Raw genomic sequence first — 20,005 nt, 5'->3', positions numbered from 1 at the left:
TTACCTCTTATCCCCTTATTTGCCGTTCAGAACACGCTTTTTTTTTCGGGCTCCAAAGTTGGTGCACGTGTACTGTAGTACGGGCAACCACCAGAATCTTAGCGCTTCGCTTCAGCGCTGTGCCCCGTAAAAGTTGTGTTTACGGCAGTGAAGGGGATACTCGTAGGTCTCAAGCGACTCCCTTCTGGCCGCTCTTCAGTCAATCAGTTTAGCTTCTATTCACTTCAATTACTCTCAATTGTGCCCATGACATCAGGTCTGACACCGGTGTACCTGATCTGATAACTAATGCGCGTGGTGTGGATGGCATAGCATCGTTGCGGTTGAAGGTCTGCTTCTCGACAGTCATCACAGGTGCCATAAAGCCCCTGTGCTTGACCTCGGGTTTTTGCAGGAGCTTCAAGTGATGCACCGCATCTTTTATTTGATTGAAAAAGTGAAAAGCTGTCTGATTGTGATCCAAAGCATGCAAACAAGAAAGAACCGCCGATTCTCATAGGCCTCCATCGCCATACTTGTGACGTGCCTGCTTGTACCATGTATCCCAGTCGAATGTTTCCACCCCATGAGTGACTTTCCACCATCCACTGAGAAGCCTCACAAAATTTTGCCGATCCCAAGGATCCGTCTCAATGACTTGATCAATTCTAAAATGCAGCTTTTGCTCAGCCAATGCAGAAAGCTCCACTGCCCCTTTCTCCTCCCGCAAGATCTTAGAAAGGCGCTTTTCATCTTCGCTTGGGGTTGAGAGACCCTTATGGTACAGTTCGCCCAAATTGTACAACAGGAGAGGCGATTGGAATGCCGAGCCTTTTGAAGTACAAATGGCCAATTCCCAGTCGATGATGCCAGTAATGTTGTAGTCATCATCGACTAAGAAATTCGCGTCTCTAGAATCCACATGACGGAGGTAAAAGGGACCTGAATCATTTGGTGGGAGAGAGTCAAGGAGACTCATATAGACAAGGTATTGATCAAGAGGTGCAGAAGATGCGATCTCCCCGGTTTTGATGAGCTGGATTTTTTGCTGAACCAGAGCTGTGTAGTAGTCATTTGAATTACTGAATGGGCCGAATGAGATCAAATTTCCGCTCAAGCCGTAGTCGAAAAAGGCTGGTCCGACTTCTGGTTGCCCAATAGACGAGAGCTGTAGACGTCCTATCCCATTGAGAGGATGCTGTTGCAAGTTGACATAGATCTCTGCTAAATTACGAGAGAACTTTTCTTTCTGCACCTCGCTTGCTTCATGCCAGGCCAATGGCTTCCCAGCTAGCTTTTCGAGCAGAATGTACCCAGCGCCAACAGAATTCATAGGATCGTCGTCATCCGCACAGTCGTACACCTCAGGGACTGGAACGGCAGTTCTAGCAAGGAAGCAATATGTTGCAAACTCACTGCGTCTGTCGAAGTTCCTCTCCTGCAATGGAGGTTCGCTGTGATTTGGGAGTCTGAACCTCGCCAACCAAGTGATGCCGTCTTCAAACACGATCGAGCCATGGTAGTTACACCCACCAAGGACGTCAAAGTTGAAGTATGATTGATCGGCTGACGGGAGATTGACGGTACATTTGATCCCATCACGTAAAGTCTCTGCACGCACGCAGAGGGCATCGTAATTGATAGTTTCTAACAATCTGGAGATAACATTTTCGCCCGCCGTTCGTCGGATCAAGTTCAGGTGTTTGAGCTTAGCTGGGTCACCAGATACGTATACCTCATGGATATCCTGTAATTATGTCAGACATTCTGCCCTTGTTCAAGAAGGTTTTCGCCCATTCAAACCTCGTTTGTAGGACAAGTATGCAGCGCTGATACCACATGTTCTGTGCAGAAATGTTGGCGGCAAAGTTCGCACTGTCCACGGAGCGCCGTCAAAGCCGGTAGATCACATGGCCGAAGTGCACATGGCCACTTCATATTGGTGTTGGATTTCAACCCTTCTACCTGTGGTGGGCGATATGAACCTTTGAGGGATCCGCTCCATGGTTGAGTTGCCAGTGAGTCAAGACCAAGTAGAATACAGTATCTTGTTCCTGCGGGATCTTTCTTGCTTGGAACCGATGTGGGGCGGATCGTGTTGGATTGATCTGACACCGCAATTCGAGCTCCGTATTACTTTGCGAATCCACTCTCCCGCGCTTTGTTTTGGTCAGATCTGAGTACGTACTCAAGATGTCAATCAATCTCATCAGCCTCCCTTCAGAGCTCCTGATCAAGATATGCCAGGAACTTCCACGCCCTGATCTCAAAAGCCTTCGCCTTACATCCTCCGTCTTGTCATCCATCGCAGCTCAATATCTTTACTCCACCCTGTATCTCACCACCAGTCTCAAGAGCCTGCAAAGCTTCCAACATATTTCCGACAGCGCTGTCCTTAGAAAATACGTCAGAGCACTCGATTATGACCCCCGGACAATCTGCAGTTGCGAGTATGAGCCACCTACCATCGACTCTTATGAAGACTGGTGGGAAGACCATGCAGGGGATTTCGAGCCGATTGACAAAATGAACCGGATGAAGTTGCTCGAGCACTATCCTGAGTCAAAGTTGAAGGAATATTACGCGAGATGGCTTGAATATCTTGAGGACGAAAAACGGTTCACTTCAACAACATACCCTCAAAGCATCCTGCCCTCCATGATCAGCAAATGTCCAAACCTCACATGCGTAATCCAGCCAGCAATGCTGCGCAGAAGCCGAGATTTACTTCCTGGTGTCGAATATTCGGATCTCAGCTCCTTCTTATCCGACTCCAGATTCGCTCAGGAGACATTATCAGGGAAGTCAATTGTTTCCAATTCTATCTCACAACCAGAGCCATGGAGTGCCCTGGAAGCTCTACACCATGCCGAAAAGTTAAGTTCCCTGTCTGCCTTCGACGGGGTAGATTTACATCTCCACAACTCTGAGTCTCAGGACAGTCTCCTTCCGTCGGAGCTTCCAGCTTTGAGGAAGCTAGGCCTGATCGTCGTCCACAAAGACCGGTGTCGAGCTTCAAACTTCATGACTCTGTTGTCCAGCTGTCCAGGTTTGCTGGAACTTAGACTTGTGTATCGAGGACATCTGTTCCTACAGCGTGATCGACGCAACCTTCAGCTTTCGTGCATTCTCCTCGCCACACAGCATTGGGCAGGATTGCGCAGTCTATCACTAGATCATCTCAGGATGACGGGTCTGGAACTGCGAGGTCTCCTTTCGAGACACGCAACTTCTTTGCGCTCTCTTGAGCTACATTCTATCAGACTCGAACCAGAAGTCAACGCCAAAGGCGAAGAACAGACCACATCCTGGCTGGACATAATCGAATACTTGCGGCACGACATTTCCCTTACCAGCATGCGATTTTCTGGCCTCCTTTCTAATGGAAGGAACGAAGCCTGGAGAGTCAGCGAAGTAGCTCTAGAGGAGTCTTTGAAATGGAGAATCCAGGCTTATATCTGTGGGAAGGGAGATAATCCGATCAAGCGAGATCCGAGCCGAGTTTTAAACCCGACACAAAGGGCCGTTGAATATGACACGCGTGGTAGAGAGATACCATTCATCTTTGAAGATGAGACATGGTCATTCTCACAAGTTGGGTTGCCAGTAGTACCTGGTCCATGGTAGGCAGATTTCAGGTCCCGAAAGGGAGGAGCTATGACCGAAACAGCAACAAATTACTAGGAAAACATGGCCAAGCCCTATCAACCCCCTAGAGCCTCGTCCAAGATCTGTCTGTCTAGTATATTTGAAAGACACTCCTGCTTCCATGTTTCGAGATCTCTACGCTACATTAAACGGCGAATCAAAAACGTGGTGACCGGGTCTGGTTCCTCAAATTGATTTGATACAAAAACGAGTCTTGCCAATCTCTAAAATAGCAAGACTTTTGTCACAAAGCTAGAAGATCCAATCGGAGGTACACATTACACAGCTTCTTTTCGTCCCCAGCCACCTCCACCAGGAGTGTTGATAATGATCCTGTCTCCCTTGTCAAAGCTCGCCGTGGCCTTACCTCCAAGATTAATCACCATACCATCCTCCTTCCTGACCCATAGATTCCTTCCCATGGAGCCATCACCTCCACCATGACTTCCTTTTGGCGCTCTCGACCTCCTCTCCGAGAGAATCGATACCTGAACCTTGGGCACCAGGAACTCGATATCTCTCACGATACCATCTCCACCAGGATGAAGTCCCTCACCACCGGAACCCTCACGTATGCTGAATTCCCTCAGGAGAACTGGATATCGCTTCTCGAACACCTCAGGGTCAGTAATGCGTGTGTTGGTCATGTGGGTGTGGACACCACTGGTTCCGTCCCATGTTGGGCCAGCACCAGCTCCACCACCGATGGTCTCGTAGTATCCGAATCCCTTTTCTACTATCTCCTCGCCATCGGCGTTGGTGGCTTTGCCTCCAATTCCGAAGGTCAAATTGTTCATACAGCCCTGGCTATCAGCACATGCGCTGAAGGCCGTTAAAATTACGTCTGTGATGCGTTGGGATGTGAGAACGTTTCCACCGACTACTGAAGCACCCGCTGCGGGCGTCAGGATCGATTGCTCGGGGATCCGAATGTCGATTGGCTTGAGACAACCTTGATTGAGAGGGATGTCGGAAGCGATAAGTGCCCGCAGGCAGTATATGATTGCGGAGTGGGTTATGGCAATCGGGGCATTCGTGTTTCCATAGACTTGTGAACCAGTGCCGCTGAAATCGAAAGTTGCCGAGCCGGTATTCTCATCTATGGTTATCTTGAGAGCGATTGGGGTCCCGTCATCCATAAAATCCACCGCCTGCAGTGCCGCTCCGGACGTGTTCATTTTCTTGAGAAGATTTCGAACTGCCTCCTCGGCGTTATCTTGGATAGCGAACATGTATTTGTGGACCTGTTTCAAAGTGTGTTCCTCGATCAAGGCTTGAATAAGATTGATGCCCTGTTTGTTTGCCGCTATTTGGGCTTTGAGATCTGACAGGTTGTCACTCAGTGCTCGTGTTCCAGAAATCCCTGAGTACTTCGCAGGCTCGTGCAGCAGCATCTCAACAACTCTCTCTTCATTGAAACGTCCATGGCTTACAATCTTGTCGCCAAAGATAGCAGCGCCTTCCTCATACAGCCATTTAGAGTCCGGTGGCATTGATCCTGGTCTACTTCCCCCAATATCGGCATGATGGCCCCGGGACGCAACGTAGAAAACGATTTCGCCATTGTCGAATATCGGCGTCACAACAGTAAGATCCGGTAAATGGGTACCACCACTTGCTGGGTGGTTTGAGAGTAACACGTCCCCCTCTTCAAGCTTGCCCATCCACATATGGTGGAGATGCCTGACACAAAACTGCATGCTACCCAGATGGACCGGGACATGAGGAGCGTTAGCCACAAGACCACCATCAGGCGAGAACAGGGCACACGAGAAGTCCAGCCTTTCTTTGATATTGGTCGATACAGAAGTCTTCTGGAGAGTTCGCCCCATCTGTTCGGCAATGGACATGAATCTGTAAAGTCAGTTGACAGCACTGTATAATAATAGTGACATTGGTAAGCTCTTACCTGTGGCCAAAGATGGATAATTTGATGGGGTTGACATTATCAGCAGTAGCGACTGCATCGGTGGCTTTCCTTTCTGGCTCAGCAAGATCGATCATGACCGTGCTATCCAGTACTGTTGCAAGACATCCGGGAGATACCAATATCGTCTGAGTCTTGTCAAGAATTAACGCAGGACCTGAAAGTCTTGTCCCTGGCTCTAGATGTCCAAGTAGATGGACACCAGTGCTGATATGTCCCGACTTGGCGTCAAAACATATGAGCGTCTGCGTCTCTGGCTCTGGAACAGCTAAAACCTTTTCTGAAACTCTCTTCAGCTGTTGGTATGGGCTCTCCCCAGCAATCTTAGCTGATGATCCGATTGCACGGACACGGAAATCGTCGATAAGGATTTTCTTCTCGGGAAATACGAACCCAAATTCCCGGGAATGCCTCTCTTCAAATGTCTTTTGGAAGTTCTGGATCTTCTGGTGTGGCTCCTGCATGATCATGAAAGAAGAGTTGGAACCTTCGTATCGCATATTGAGGTATAGTTCGAGGCGAATGAAATCGTCACCGAGCTTCTGGTTTCTCAGATGTTCTGTGGCCGTCTCAGATAACTCGTTGAGTGTTGCTGCAATCTCTGTAAATTTTGATGGTGCAAAGGCCATTGCAGCTGGTCTCTGCAATTCATGCACAACATCCGCCAAGGAGAGGCCATAGGCACTGAGAATTGATGAGTACTTGTGGATGACGACTTGAGAGATAGACAAGGCGGCAGCAACATCACAAGCATGCTGACCTCCAGCACCCCCGAAACAAGATAGTATATGGTCTGAAGTATCATGGCCACGGGCCTCAGTCAAAGCACGTATTGGGCGTGCCATAACTTCTGACGCAACACGCAGGAACCCTAGTGCAACCTCTTCAGGTGAAAACTCGGCTCGCCCTGCTGCGCGGTTGTCATTGTTGATTTCCTCGGTCAGCTCATTGAACAATTTCATAACAATCTCTGTTCCTAGTGGTTGATCCTCATTGGGTCCGAAGATCTTGGGGAAATACTCTGGCACGATTCTTCCGAGGAACAGATTTGCGTCTGTGATAGTCAAAGGACCACCCTTTCGATAACAAGCTGGTCCTGGATGAGCACCGGCTGATTCGGGGCCGACTGCAAACAGGCCATTACGCCAGAAGAGCATAGATCCACCACCCGCAGCAACACTGTGGAGTCATTATAATATTCACAGCGTAATCATAGCCAGTTCAGAACTTACGTTATGATATCCAGCTGCGGCGACTGGATGGTAATACCAGCTGTGACAGTCTCAAAAACATGCTCATAGATGCCAGCAAATCGCGAACAATCTGTCGATGTTCCACCCATATCGAAGCCGATAACTGGTTTCCGCTGCTCGGCATCCCAAGATGTCTGAGCGTAGCCAACAACGCCTCCTGCAGGTCCAGACAAAATACTTCTCAAGCCGCCGAATCCTCGGAAGTCCACCAGTCCTCCATCAGACTGCATAAATTCGCAACGAAGGTCTGACGAAGCGAGGCCACCTTTGAAGCTGTCGGATATGGACTGAATGTAGGATTTAATGATTGGCGTGAGGTAGGCATCTGCTGTCGCAGACATTCCTCGCGGAACAGCCTTGATCATGGGCTGCAGGGCGGCAGATTCGACGACGGAGAATCCCATTTCTCGAGCAAGAGCCCCAATTTGACGTTCATGTTCAGGGTACACATATGAATGTATTAGAACCACAGATAAAGACCTGTACCCTTCATCCCAGAGCTTCTTCAAAGATTCTTTCACAACACTCAGATCAGGTGATTTCAGCACCCGAATGATCTCGCCGGTGAGACCAACATGAAGAGTCTCGTCGTTAGATGTGTCGATTACCACTGGCGAGGGGTCTTCAGCATAGCCCTCTAAAGTAATTCGCTCATCTACTTCGATGACAGATTGGTAGAGGAGCTCTGGTCGGGCGACGGTCAGATCAAAGATCTTTGGCCGAGACTGGTTGCTAATCTTCAAGAGATCCCTATGCCGGAAAGAATATGGTTAGTTTAAGTTTTGGTACAATTGACGGGCTGGATAGTGTTTGTGAAGGACATAATGGTTTTAGGACTCTGTAAGAACCGGCTGCTCGATGATAGATGCAGGGCACTTCAAAACGTATGGACTTACTTGAAACCCTTGGTAATCAACAGAGCCGAGCGAGCCCCCTTTCTCTCAAGTAAAGCATTCGTTCCGACAGTAGTGCCCATGCGAATTCTCTCGATTAGATTGGTATCAAGAGGTTCACCGCGTGGGTGCGGCTTCCCCGTGACTAGTTCCAGAATCCGTCGAACACCCTCTGTAGGTGCATCGCTGTAGTTCGCAGGGTCAACAGAAAGAACTTTGAGAATAATGTCGTCTTTGCCTGGCACTGAGGCATGCACATCTGTAAATGTCCCACCTCTGTCTATCGAAATCTTGATGCCGGATCCAGCGGAACCGGAGGTTTCTGTCTGGTAGTCTCCCATTTTGTCGAAGTTATGAGATATTTCATATCATTTTGAGACACATGCGCCCTGTCTATTTAATGTATAATCTGTCAAGCGTTGTTGGTGTTGTAATTTGGTGGTGGTGGTGAAACCGAGAAGCGGAGGTGCTTGTCCGTCAAGCCGATCCACAAGCTGATCCACAAGACGGTGCTGGAAGTCCGCCTCCACCCCGCGCCTCCTCATCCAGTGTCCACAAGAATCGTCACTCGGCCCAACACAACTACTCTTTGCTCTTACCGAACTCAATAGATAAGATGTTGGGAGGGTCAAGTGTCAGGCGGTTCAAGTTTTCGAGCTGTGTCATATGAGGCTTTAAGCATCTGCTCTCGCGATTCCCAATCTTTTTTTTACTGTACCTTGGGCTCGGATCATGTCTACAACCACCACTATCACTCGGACAAACGAGGTTTTGTCTCTGTCAACACTCTCAACTGGGATTTCAGCACGTCTGGCTTCCAGGAATAACCAACACACAAAATCAACCTCTGGACTCGCACCTTCTCATGTCCAAGCGAACCTCATCATTCTCCCCTCCAAATACGCAGCCGACTTCCGGGATCTCTGCGCACGAAATCCAGTACCATGTCCTTTGATCGCTGAATCAAGTGTCCCAGGAGACTTCTCAATCCTTAAGTCTTACCTACCAAGCATACCGGACTCCAAGATCGCATCTTCGCTTGATCTCCGCACGGATTGTCCCCGATTCAATGTCTACCGAGACTCGCAGCTCGTAAAAGAAGGCGTACCAGATATCATTTCACAATGGACATCTGATCATGTAGCCTTTCTCATCGGATGCAGCTACAGTTTCGAGTCAGCACTGGCGCGAGCTGGTTTCCCATCCAGACATACCCTGTTGGACCGGAATGTTCCCATGTACCGGACGAACATTCCTCTGAACCCAGCTGGCGCTTTCACGGGCGGTACTTACGTAGTATCAATGCGACCATACAAGAAAAAAGATATCGAAGTCATCCGTGCGATTACCAGGCGCTACCTTCCCACTCACGGTGAATGTGTTGCGTGGGGCTGGGAAGCAGTTGAGAAACTCGGGATCAAGAATATTGATCTGCCGCAGTGGGGTCATGCGCCTTTGACCATGGATGGACGGCCGCTAAGCGATATGTATGGGGATGAGGACAATGTACCACTGTTTTGGGGGTGTGGTGTCACTCCTCAGGAGGCGGTTATGAGGGCTTCGTTAGAGGGAGTTGTGATGGCACATGCGCCGGGACACATGCTAGTATTGGACTGCTTGGAAGAAGAGGTCTTGAAGTGATCGAGGCTTCAGGTTCGTTGTGAATATAGATTTTTATGCCAATTTAGATTTTCCGCTCTCTCAAGTATGAGCTGCAAAAACCATTTGTATCTCAGACTTCCAGGTCCGAAATGCTCTACTCAGATTGCTCGTTTAGTGTATATCGCACTATGTTGAAATATTGTAAGGCGATTAATGATTGACTCTTACTTGATTATTTATGTGTTGCAATACACTTGCAATCGCATAATATCGTTCAGAGGGACGAAAGGCGATAGATTGAAACAAAGGATCTCAGCCCTGTTATGATGTCTACATATTCATCTGGGTGCGGAAAAGAAATAATGACTGCTACATGCACCGAATTAACAATTCTCAGATGCAGATGGACATTTTGATATAGAACTTTTCAGCTCTTGCCTCATCTCCGAACCACCCCGATTGACATCAAACCTCGTAACACAATAAGCCCACTGTCTCGACCTCCAGCTTACACCAACAACTTCAGTACAAATATTTGAAGTCCAAATTGTCTTCGCCAGTAGTCCCCTTCCTGTCATCTTCTCTCTCGCCTCGTACGATCTTATCTTTCTTCATGTTCTGTATCTTGTAGTAAACGAGCTGAATCGAGATCAGAGCCATACAGATCAGTGCCGATCCAAGCGAGCTCCAGTGTCCTAGCATATATGGCGACTTGCGATAGACTTGAGGTGCAACAACACCGGCAATGTTGCCAATAGCTTGTGAAAGACCAAGTGCTGTTGCACGTCGATAGTGTGGCGCCGTATTATTGACAATCCAAGTTTCATTCAGTCCTGGACCGCAGTATAGCGGTATGGCAATGAGGTAGCAAGCTGCATATTTGACAGCATTGTTCTCTAAAGCAACCAAAAGTGCATATCCGATGACAGCAAACACATCGAGGAATAGCAGAACGGAGCCTCGGAGTCCGTACTTGTCGCCGATAGTGGCAGCTACGAAGAAGGAGATTCCACCGAGTAGGTAAACGGGGACGCTCAGGTATTGCGCTTCCATTCGGCTGTATCCGAGACCGTTGCGAAGGATTGAGGGGAGGAACGTACTGAAGCCATACAGAATAATGTCCTGGAAGAACTGAATCAGAGCACTTAAATCGTTAGCAGTAGTCCTAGAAATCATGAGAAGAGGTACATACCCTGTGTAAACTCTCCACTCCTTGAGCGCCGACCTGACCTGCTTCCAGTCAAACTTCTCGCGGCCCATGTATTCAAGACGAAGTTGCTCTCGGATAAGCATCGCTTCACGCTCCTCTGGTGTCCACCACTTGGCATCAGCTGGCTTTTCAGGTAGTCCATACCACACGAATGGCACGATGAGCAGAGAAACGAGCCCCTCCACGATATACAGCCAGCTCCAAGCCCGAAGTCCACCAGCTTCACCGATCTTGGTGATTCCAGTTGCGATAAGTCCGCCGAACATGCCGGAGAAGGAGGTGGCTGCAAATAGATAGGCAAATCGGAGGCCCTGTTCCTTGCGGTTGTAAACCATGGTGATGTACAGACTGATGCAGGGAAAGAAACCCGCTTCACAAAGTCCCAGAACCAGTCGGCAAGCAACGAGGGAGCCATAGGACTTCACAAATGCTGTGCCAATAGTGACGATAGCCCAAGCAGCCGCCATGAAGGTGATTCCGCGGTGAGTCTTGATTTTCTTCAGGGCGAGGACCAGGGGGAAGATGAAGGTGACATATGTCGCAAAGAAAACGCTCACTGCTGTGCTATACTGAGCACCACTCAGGTTGAGCCTGAGGAGGAAAAAATGATCAGCTTTGCATCGAGAGAAGTACGGGAAATATGGTAGGCATGTGTCCGGAGTGGAAACCTGTACTTACTGCTCTGTCATTCCAGCAACGGCGGCATTGCCAATGTTGCTGCGATCCAAGTATGAGAGGAAATAGAGGGCACAGAAAAGGGGTGCTAGGCGTGTATCGAGCTTTCTCAAGATCCTAGTTTGTAGAACAGGGTCGATGTAGACTTCTACCAATTCCTCGCTTGTCTCATCATCTTTGCCAGAGACCTTCTCCTTAGGCTCGGTCTTGGTTGGCTCGATTGGAGCAATATATGTCTCGGCGGCATTTGAAGACATTGAGATTGATACAACTGGTAGATTTATGTGATAGAACAAACGTGCCTCGACGCGGACTGCCTATCAGCTGCTGTCTTCTCTGCCATCTTTATAGAAGGATGGTGCCATAGATCAGGACATGGTATCTCAGCTGAGCATTGATACCAGAAAGAGGCGTTCCTTGGACACGCCGGGAAACACGACCGGACATTCAAGCCCGTCTGTTGTAAATGCCGACAATCTGGGGTACAATCAGATATCATCATAGTTAACCTGACCAGATTGTGCTTAGCAAACCTTTTTCAGGGGAGCCAGTGATCAGGGAGTCATGCCCCTATCGTGGTGGCTTCGGTTAGCGTAGGAATGCGGAGGTGGAAGTCCGCCGCCGAGATACAGATTCAAGACGTCGGCACACCTAACAGGTGTTGTTGAGGAGAAGTCGGAGCATTCTTGTTTTGTATTGAGCGACATTGAATTGCAGCATCAAGTCCGTATTTACGGTTTAAAATGGTTCTGAAGCCCATCCTTGTCCAAATACCAGATATCCCCACTCTTGGACGCGGTTCCATCTCGTACAATTCTGACCACAAGAGGTTCTGCATTTACATGCATTCAACTTAGTATTGCCAAATTAGGGCAGCAGGTAGTGACTGAAAACAGTGAGTTGATTTTCTCCATATTTTATACATAAATTTCGAGGTTTGGGTCATCAAGATCAGTCTGTCGAGGACTTCTTAGCAATTGGCCCTCACCATCATGTGCAAGGTCTGACAAGGCAGACGATCCTGTTTTGCTTGACCAGAAGATCCTGCATAGAAACTGTTTTAGGGAAAAGAGAAGAAAAACTACCTCTGGTCCTCAATCTTGCCTGGGTTTAAAGAGCATATCTGACCTCGCTAGTCAACCAGAAGTCATTGTGGAGCCTGGGAGTTGATTCCCGTCGAGCGTGGCTGTCCATCCCTTTCCCCACTTCATCTCGAGATCTGAACATGCAGCGTGGAACTGGAAACCCGGCCCCAGATGCAAACAGTTGTAGCATATCGTAAGACATCCGGACACGGAGTTGCGAATCCACTTGCCTCTGCTTACCATTCGCAGGTGCGAGAGATGCCGTAGACGCAAAGTCAGTGATTTTTGCTGGTAGATATAGCAAGAATATTGCTCACGGCAACTCCAGATCAAATGCGACCGGCGTATTCCATGTTCGAAATGCACGAAAGCTGAAGTCGAATGCTCCTTTCCTGGCGGCGGAGAAAGACAACGGTATGTGGACCGTATGAATTCTGCTATGTTTGAACGGCCAGTCTCACGACGTTGCACAGGCCAGCATCGAAGAAACATGTCCAAGCTCTGCAGAATCAAATCGCATCTTTGGAAACTTTAGTCCAGAAGCTCGCTGCTGCAGATGAGTCCTCACGAAATGAGATTCTTGCCACGGCAGTCTCTTCCGAAAATCAGGACGACAGTATCCATCCGCAATCAAATCTTGTGTCTCCTTCACCATCAGCATCATCGACTGGTGAATTGTTCCTTGGCCGAGCTCGTGAGGGCAGGATGAGGAAACTCAGCTCCAGAAAGGCCACACAGTTCTTCGGAGGTACAAGTCTGTTCGAGATCCAGCTGTCGGGAACCTCGAACAAAGCTTTCTCGCGTAGCAATGCTGCTCCATCCATTTCTCCTGGTCAGGTTGTCCATCATTCTCCTCCTATCTTTGAATATGATAGTAGCATGTTCGAGCCTCATGGCCACATCTGTCGGCAATCGCTGCCAATATTCTTCCAAAATGTCTACCAGTACAACATGTGTATCTACCGCGAATACTTCTTGAGAGATTACGCCGCGGGCTCAGGACCTTATTACTCTGACATGCTGCTGTATTCTATCTGCGCAACTGCAGCTCTTGTCTCACCAGATACTTCCCTCAAAGCACTAACTCCTATGTTCGCAAAACAAGCTACCAAATTACTCTATGAATCATTAGAGCTCCCAGAACTCACTACACTCCAATCGCTTCTTATCTTAGGGCAACTGGAGATTGGTCAGGGAAAAGGATCAAAAGGCTGGCTCTTCTGTGGCATGGCCTGTCGTCTGACGCACGAAATGGGGTTACACCTCGATCCAAACAACTGGAATATTGCAGCTGACTCATCAATTGATCGAGAAGTATTACGTCGAGTATATTGGGCTGCATTCATCGTGGACAAGCAGCTAAGCCTCTACTTCGGCCGGCCCCCGGCTCTTTATCCCCATGGAGCTGATGTTCGCAACACAATCAGAATTCCATATCCACCTGAGTGGGAAAGCCTTCTTAATACGTACGTGTCTCAGGGAAATTCCGCAGATAATTTCGAGGACGGCTTGTCACTTGTTGCGTGCTTCACGCATCGAGTCGAGCTATCCAAAATCTTTCATACCATGATTGTCGATATCTTCGAGAACCGACATCGTCAAATAGACATCACAATCGCTGCAGCAACAGCACAGGTGCGCAAATATTTCATTTTTTTGCCCATATCCCTATGAAGCGGGTATCCAGAGGAGAATTCAACGTACTATGGAGATTCGAGAGCATTGCTAACCAGTGGAATAGAGGGTTCACACTTCTCTCACCAAGTGGCTTGCTATGCTGCCACAGAAATTGCATTGGAACCAATGGACAGTTGAGCAGGTCCCTCCTTATGTCCTACACCTTCACATGGTCTTCCACACTGGAATGATTATACTGCATAGACCTTCCCGTCAACATCTTGACGACGAAGCGGTGGTCAGAGGAGATGATGTCGAAGTTTGTTATGAGTCTTTGGGTGCAGTCTTACGTCTCATGCGAGTTTACAGCAAACACTACCGCTTTGAAACCTTACCGTTGGACTTTGTACACACGCTATCAGCTGCTGCAGGTGTGTTATTGATGAAGAGATACTTGGAGAAGTCGTCGTGGGCGGACAAGGACATATCGAAACCTCTTGGACAGATCTTAGAGGCCATGACTGTTGTTGAGATTGTTTGGCCTTGCATCACAGAGATCAAGGAAGGGATCTTGGAAACTATGAGCCCTACAGACGGCAGCGATCCACAACAAGAATTTGTGCCTGATTATAATCTGATGGGTATGTTGGAATACGGGCCAGGGTCCCTCCCAAACCCTTGGTTCACAGGTATCGAGAACAACCCAGGCGATCTGTGCTTTTTGGTCACTGATGATTTTTTGGGTGGTTTTGTTACTTGAACTTAGCGACGGAGAATGAAAATTCTGTCAGGTGAGTGCTTTCCATGGGTTGTTGCACAAAGTAACAGGTGAAGATCAAGCCATTGGACACTGTGATGGAATTAATTTGTGCCCCTGTTTGCTTGGCGCAGTAGCCGAGAGTAAACAAGCGGTTACACTACAGCATCTCGATTTATTTCCGAGCTCAGTTTAGTCAAAGCCTTATCTATACCTTCAATATTTCATCAAAATTGGTATTGAAAATTTGCCTCGTTCTCGGGTTGCAATTGCAATGAGTCATGAGTGCGATGCGTTAGTGATGCCAGGGTGGTTGAGCGATAAGTGGAGGGAAATCAAAAGATCAAAATATGACGAGGTAAATATATGTGAATTGTGAGAGCGCCGGGTTTACGAATGGATGATGGAGAACTCCTAGCCGCAAGATTATTTGGTGGGAGAGGCGAATTTATAAACGCTGTGTCATTTTGTCGTCTGATTGTCCAGAGAGTTCATATTCCATTGTCAAGGATTCTCTCAGCTAATTTAGTTATCATGGTATTTCAATCTTGAAATACATGTACAACCACTCCTCCTAATTACATAAGCTTAATTAGGCGTGTAGTAAGGAGCCTCCGCCCAGAAACTACATTGTTTCGCAGCGCCAGGATCCGGAAGCAGCATGCCCAACGCTGGTTGGAACAAGCCCTTCGAACTAATGCTCGACACGGTAAAAGCTTTGCCATACGGAACCATACTCTGAAAGCCTTGCGCGGTCGGTTTCCCTGTCATTGCAAATGACGTCAAATATCTTTGAAGTGTAGCTGCGACAGTGGCATTAACACGAACCCCTGCATTAAGCGAGGAAGTATCGCCGTTGAAAAATGTGTAAGCGTTATCTTGGCCATGAAGCCCTGGCGGAACCCAGAACACGTAGGCATATCCCGAAAGCTTGGAAGCGAGGTATTTGACATTGCAAGTCACGAGAAAGTTGGAAATTGAGAGAGCATTCCGCTGGATGGATGTCTTGTAGCCATATCTTCCGCTGAAGACGGGTGGGTAAAGCTCCGTTGTGATGGTATTCACAGAAGTTACATTTGCTGAATAGAAAAGCTGAGAGATTGCCGCCTTATAGTCGTCTTGAGTTTGGACGAATGGTGGCGTGAATAGGAGGCCTTCATCCGATGTATGGCTTACCAGCACGCTGACATTGTGGTATGACCCGTTTGCGACCAGGCGCAGAGGAAGGTCAGGCACATAGGAGTTAGGCGAAGGATCGACAACTGGACCGAAAGTGAAGGATCCATAGTTCGATAGACCTGTCATAATTATGTTGACTGCATATAATGCCTTGAATGGTAGGGCACGAAGCTCGCTAGCTGAGCTAATGGTCAAGTTTGTGACAGCCGAAGCGTTTTTCAGAGCGTTAGCGAAAATTTGTTGCGATTGAGATGGAACAAATATTTGGAAAGCCGGGCTTTGAGGTATTGCTCGTTGGAAAGGGACTGATCCCAGTCCACCATAGGACATGATATGATGCATGATCGATCCACCACCAGCAGATTCACCCATAACGGTTACACGTGATGGATCACCTCCGAAAAGGTGGATGTTTTGTTGGACCCAATCGAGCGCAAGTCTTTGGTCAAGTAGACCAACATTTGCAGTAACATCGTCGGATCCAGATAACCAGCCCTACGTATATCAGTAACTTAATCACTTACGTGAGTTGATATTGCAACTCACAAAAAGACCAAGGCGGTAATTCATAGCCACATACACAAGGCCTTCGCCGTTGTTCTCTAGACTGCGAGATATCAAGCTAGTAGGGTTCCCGTAAGACGTCTTGCTACCAAATGTATATCCACCTCCGTAGATCCAAACGAGGACAGGAGCTCCGGATGGGACTTTGCACGGTTGGTCAGGTTCGCATTGTACCTCGTGATAACCGCTTGTCCCATTAGTCTTCGTGATATTGAAGACTTTCTCCGGTACAATAACATCGAGGAACAGACAGTCCTCGGAGACTCCAGGACCGGGCGTCAGGAGAGAAGAAATATTGGTGTTGGTCGGCACTTGCATACTGGAAGGATGTGTATAGTTGCTGATATTTTGACCAGTCAAGAGGTCAGGGATGAATTCTGCGGCTTCAGAGCTCCATGCTGACAAACTTCAGTTTAATACCAACTCATGCGGATCTGAGCAGTGATAATATACCTGGTGCAGCCTGAGGGCATATAACACTATTTTGACCATCGTTTACGGTGGTGTTCCGACCGCTAGGAGCAAGTGGCGGCGAGAATCGAAGATGACCGACAGGAGGTTGGCCAAAGCGTATATTGGAGAAGTTGAAGTATCCTGAACCGGATGACTGATCCATGTGAATATCTCGAGGTAACTGGCGTGCTTCATAACTTACATTTAAAGTTGCTCGATGCACGGCATACCCGAGGTCGACAACAGGGAGAGCTGCTTGAGCTGCCGAAAGAGTGTAGAGTGCTGCGACGGAAAGTCCTAACAGCATGCTATGTTTGACCATCATGATTGCTTCAAAGGCCGAAGACAACTGAGAAGCTGAAAAAGGTTGAAAGCGAAAGGAGCACATAAGATAAAAATGTGGATGATAACTACATAGTTATCAATCACATACGTCAAGTACGATCACGCATATGTGGAGCACCCGATGTAGCCAAGACTAGCACGATGTTTAGATGCATAATACTCAGCACCGCCATCGCCAGACCAAAACTCCAGGTTCTGAAATGCAGACTCTATGAATTCAGCTTTCCCGTGGACCAAGTAAGATACGGAACCGCGGGGTCGCGGGAAGATCTCACTAGCTCGCGGGGCCTGCCATCTGAAGTTAGAGCTGTCCAGCTTCAAGCCATATTATTGGATTTAGGAGCACACGGGGCACACACCTGGCTAGCTGAACAGGAGAATGGCCTTGCTGAACTCATCCAGCTTGCAAGACGATCCTGAACACTGGTAGGTATATGTACTCTGACGTCAATATTCATCTGATACTTGCACATACTCCCCAAAAGTTCCTAGAGACTTCTCATCATGATGAGCCACGGGCTTGAACCTGTCATAAGCATCAGATAACGAGTGTTTGATCATGAGATACCCAGTGAAGCACGAAGTATAGCTGAACTGATCTCTCTAGAGCCGACTGAAAAAGTTTTACAATTCCCGCTCGGCTAACTTCCTACACCCCAGACAACTCACTACACATCAGCCAATTTCTCAACAGGCAAATGCATCGTAGCCATGACAGTCTCCGCATTTCTCGGTTCTAGAGACTTCTTGACTGGATTTGGAGCCTCGAACACCTCCGCCAGCTCTTCAAGAGTACGATCCTTCGTCTCAGGGAAGAATTTCCAGATGAATATTGCCTCGATGATATCCCAGAACACAAACACCAGGTAGAAGTAGTAGCCGATCTTCTCGAATGCGGGTCCAGAGGAATATGCCAGAACGATAGATATACCGCTAGACATGAAGTTCCCAAGCGCTGTTCCTTTGGCTCGATTGTACGTCGTGAGAGTCTCGGCAATGTACATAGACTGCTGAGCGGTCCATCCAATGGAGAAGACAACACCAAAGAGGAACACAAAGGCGATGGTTGTGTTTGCCGCATGATGATTAGATGGGTCATCAACGGCCATCTTCGAAGTCCCGGTAATGACAGCGAAGATTACTGAACAGCAAAGAATGCTGTAAATCAGGAGCGGGCGACGGCCAACACGATCTGTGAGACGAGCACCGAGAAGCGAACCTAAGAAGCCAAGCATAGAGTTTACGGCATTCAGAGCCAGGACTTTCTTCTGTTCGACAATTCCGGCAGTGTTCATCATGGTAACCAGATAATAGCTTGATAGAGAGTTACCAGAAGCCTATCATGTGTCAGTAAGTAATCTCAGTAATGTGCGGATAATGATTACCTGTCCCATAAAAGCCATACCAAGCACACAGATGAGTCGACGACGGTCACTGTGCGTATTCCACAATTGACGATAATCCCACCATCTCTTGTCAGCAGGCTCAGTCGAAAGCTGTGCCATCATTTCCTTTAACTGGAGCTGGACGATAGGGTGATCAACAGAGCCCTCGCCGTGGAGCTGGGCAAGAATTGCAGCTGCTTCGTCATGTCTGTCGTGCTGCATGAGCCATCGGGGCTGCGAGGTCGGTTAGCACAGTGCGAGCTTATGTGAAAATTAAGTACTTACAGATTCAGGTAGAAAGAATACGAAGATAGCGACGATGCCAGATGTTCCCAATTGCATCCACACCGGCAGCCTCCAACCACCGTTGCCTTTGATGTAAGAGCTGCCGTAGACAACCCACCCTGCAATGATAGCCCCAAGCGGCCACATGCAATTGTAGAAGCCAGTAAGAGTCCCACGCCACTATCACTGTCAGTCATGCCCCAGTATAACTTGTAGCCCTTGGAAGAACTAGAAAGGTGAGTCTAGTGCCACAGCTTACCTTTGGATGAGCCATCTCGCTGACGTAGGTCGGTGCAGCAATGCAGCAGTATGAGACACCAAAGCCAAGAAGAAACCGTCCACCCAGGAATTGAGGGATGGCTTTGCTCGTTGCTCTGCAATCTCGATTAGCGTTGAACTTGAGAAGGGTACATCAGTATTCTAGTGATCTTTGTATACTTACTGCACGCAGGTTCCGATAATAATCACAACGGCACCAATAAACATACCGACACGGCGACCAAGTCTGTCAGTTGCAAATGGCACTAGTGGGGCAGCTGCAAGACTGCCAGCGTTGTAGATCATGAAGACAATACCCGTGGATGATCCCGATGTTTTCCTGCTCTGATCAGTTTCATTGTCGCAGAGATCCAGACATTGGCTTCATTAACTTACATATCGAAAGTCTTCTGATACGAGGTCATTCCATTGAGACCGCCCATAAGCGAGCCATCATATCCGTTCAAACAACCACAGCAGTATGCCACGAATAGAACCCCATAGAGTCGCAACATCGACCATGTCCATGGCGAGTACTTGCTGCTATCGACTTCTTCGGCAATCTCGATTGCAACAGCAATAGGGTTGAGATTTATTTTGAGCCCGTAAGCTCTGACATTCTCCTTCTCGTCCACTGCAGGGACTGTAGTCTTGTAGTCAGCCATGACGTTTGCGTCGTGAAGAAAGAAGGAATGAAGATGATCTTTTCGAATGTCAGGTCCAGATCTTCCTGACACAGAGTCCCTTTATATAACCCCAACATGTTCTCCACAACCGCGCCTTATTCCCAGAACTTGACCCAGCGTCGTGTCCATCTGTACCAACATCCCCCACTTCTCAGCTGAAGCTATCGCCTCTCCGAACCCTTTTCCCCAGACCCCGCCTACTTC

General features: G+C 48.2%; 9 protein-coding genes across 10 annotated transcripts; 3 read left to right on the top strand and 6 right to left on the bottom strand.

Moving 5' to 3' along the window:
- Positions 1–493: 493 nt before the first annotated feature.
- Positions 494–1,917, bottom strand: ONS95_006572 (uncharacterized protein; the record flags this gene model as incomplete). Its single annotated transcript, XM_058500038.1, has 2 exons — positions 494–1,726; positions 1,783–1,917. The coding sequence occupies 2 exons, from the start codon at positions 1,915–1,917 to the stop codon at positions 494–496; spliced, it is 1,368 nt and encodes a 455-aa protein (XP_058349872.1).
- A 255-nt stretch (positions 1,918–2,172) lies between these two features.
- On the top strand, positions 2,173–3,606 carry ONS95_006571 (uncharacterized protein; the record flags this gene model as incomplete). The annotated part of the gene is made up of 1 exon (XM_058500037.1): positions 2,173–3,606. The coding sequence occupies one exon, from the start codon at positions 2,173–2,175 to the stop codon at positions 3,604–3,606; it is 1,434 nt and encodes a 477-aa protein (XP_058349871.1).
- A 299-nt stretch (positions 3,607–3,905) lies between these two features.
- Positions 3,906–6,711, bottom strand: ONS95_006570 (uncharacterized protein; the record flags this gene model as incomplete). The annotated part of the gene is made up of 2 exons (XM_058500036.1): positions 3,906–5,481; positions 5,537–6,711. The coding sequence occupies 2 exons, from the start codon at positions 6,709–6,711 to the stop codon at positions 3,906–3,908; spliced, it is 2,751 nt and encodes a 916-aa protein (XP_058349870.1).
- A 71-nt stretch (positions 6,712–6,782) lies between these two features.
- ONS95_006569 (uncharacterized protein) lies at positions 6,783–8,041 on the bottom strand (the record flags this gene model as incomplete). The annotated part of the gene is made up of 2 exons (XM_058500035.1): positions 6,783–7,557; positions 7,704–8,041. The coding sequence occupies 2 exons, from the start codon at positions 8,039–8,041 to the stop codon at positions 6,783–6,785; spliced, it is 1,113 nt and encodes a 370-aa protein (XP_058349869.1).
- A 391-nt stretch (positions 8,042–8,432) lies between these two features.
- Positions 8,433–9,341, top strand: ONS95_006568 (uncharacterized protein; the record flags this gene model as incomplete). The annotated part of the gene is made up of 1 exon (XM_058500034.1): positions 8,433–9,341. The coding sequence occupies one exon, from the start codon at positions 8,433–8,435 to the stop codon at positions 9,339–9,341; it is 909 nt and encodes a 302-aa protein (XP_058349868.1).
- A 483-nt stretch (positions 9,342–9,824) lies between these two features.
- On the bottom strand, positions 9,825–11,444 carry ONS95_006567 (uncharacterized protein; the record flags this gene model as incomplete). The annotated part of the gene is made up of 3 exons (XM_058500033.1): positions 9,825–10,446; positions 10,495–11,103; positions 11,191–11,444. The coding sequence occupies 3 exons, from the start codon at positions 11,442–11,444 to the stop codon at positions 9,825–9,827; spliced, it is 1,485 nt and encodes a 494-aa protein (XP_058349867.1).
- Positions 11,445–11,923: 479 nt separating this feature from the next.
- On the top strand, positions 11,924–14,848 carry ONS95_006566 (uncharacterized protein). 2 transcript variants are annotated; one of them, XM_058500031.1, is made up of 7 exons: positions 11,924–12,082; positions 12,324–12,465; positions 12,522–12,546; positions 12,601–12,686; positions 12,746–13,907; positions 14,014–14,680; positions 14,724–14,848. In XM_058500031.1, the coding sequence occupies exons 2-6, from the start codon at positions 12,413–12,415 to the stop codon at positions 14,647–14,649; spliced, it is 1,962 nt and encodes a 653-aa protein (XP_058349865.1). In that variant the 5' UTR covers positions 11,924–12,082; positions 12,324–12,412; the 3' UTR covers positions 14,650–14,680; positions 14,724–14,848. The 2 variants fall into 2 exon arrangements, with proteins under 2 accessions (XP_058349865.1, XP_058349866.1); XM_058500032.1 differs by lacking the exons at positions 11,924–12,082; positions 12,324–12,465; positions 14,724–14,848 and having other exon boundaries at positions 12,533–13,907.
- Positions 14,849–15,234: 386 nt separating this feature from the next.
- ONS95_006565 (uncharacterized protein) lies at positions 15,235–17,167 on the bottom strand (the record flags this gene model as incomplete). The annotated part of the gene is made up of 3 exons (XM_058500030.1): positions 15,235–16,320; positions 16,372–16,787; positions 16,843–17,167. The coding sequence occupies 3 exons, from the start codon at positions 17,165–17,167 to the stop codon at positions 15,235–15,237; spliced, it is 1,827 nt and encodes a 608-aa protein (XP_058349864.1).
- A 688-nt stretch (positions 17,168–17,855) lies between these two features.
- ONS95_006564 (uncharacterized protein) lies at positions 17,856–19,780 on the bottom strand (the record flags this gene model as incomplete). The annotated part of the gene is made up of 6 exons (XM_058500029.1): positions 17,856–18,524; positions 18,573–18,806; positions 18,858–19,037; positions 19,117–19,231; positions 19,300–19,455; positions 19,512–19,780. The coding sequence occupies 6 exons, from the start codon at positions 19,778–19,780 to the stop codon at positions 17,856–17,858; spliced, it is 1,623 nt and encodes a 540-aa protein (XP_058349863.1).
- Positions 19,781–20,005: the final 225 nt, after the last annotated feature.

Source organism: Cadophora gregata, assembly GCF_030347475.1.
Source record: "Cadophora gregata isolate MNR1 chromosome Unknown scaffold_18, whole genome shotgun sequence".
NCBI lineage: Eukaryota > Fungi > Ascomycota > Leotiomycetes > Helotiales > Ploettnerulaceae > Cadophora > Cadophora gregata.
The sequence above is the reverse complement of the archived record's forward strand: the minus strand, read 5'-3'. Positions and strand labels throughout refer to the sequence as shown.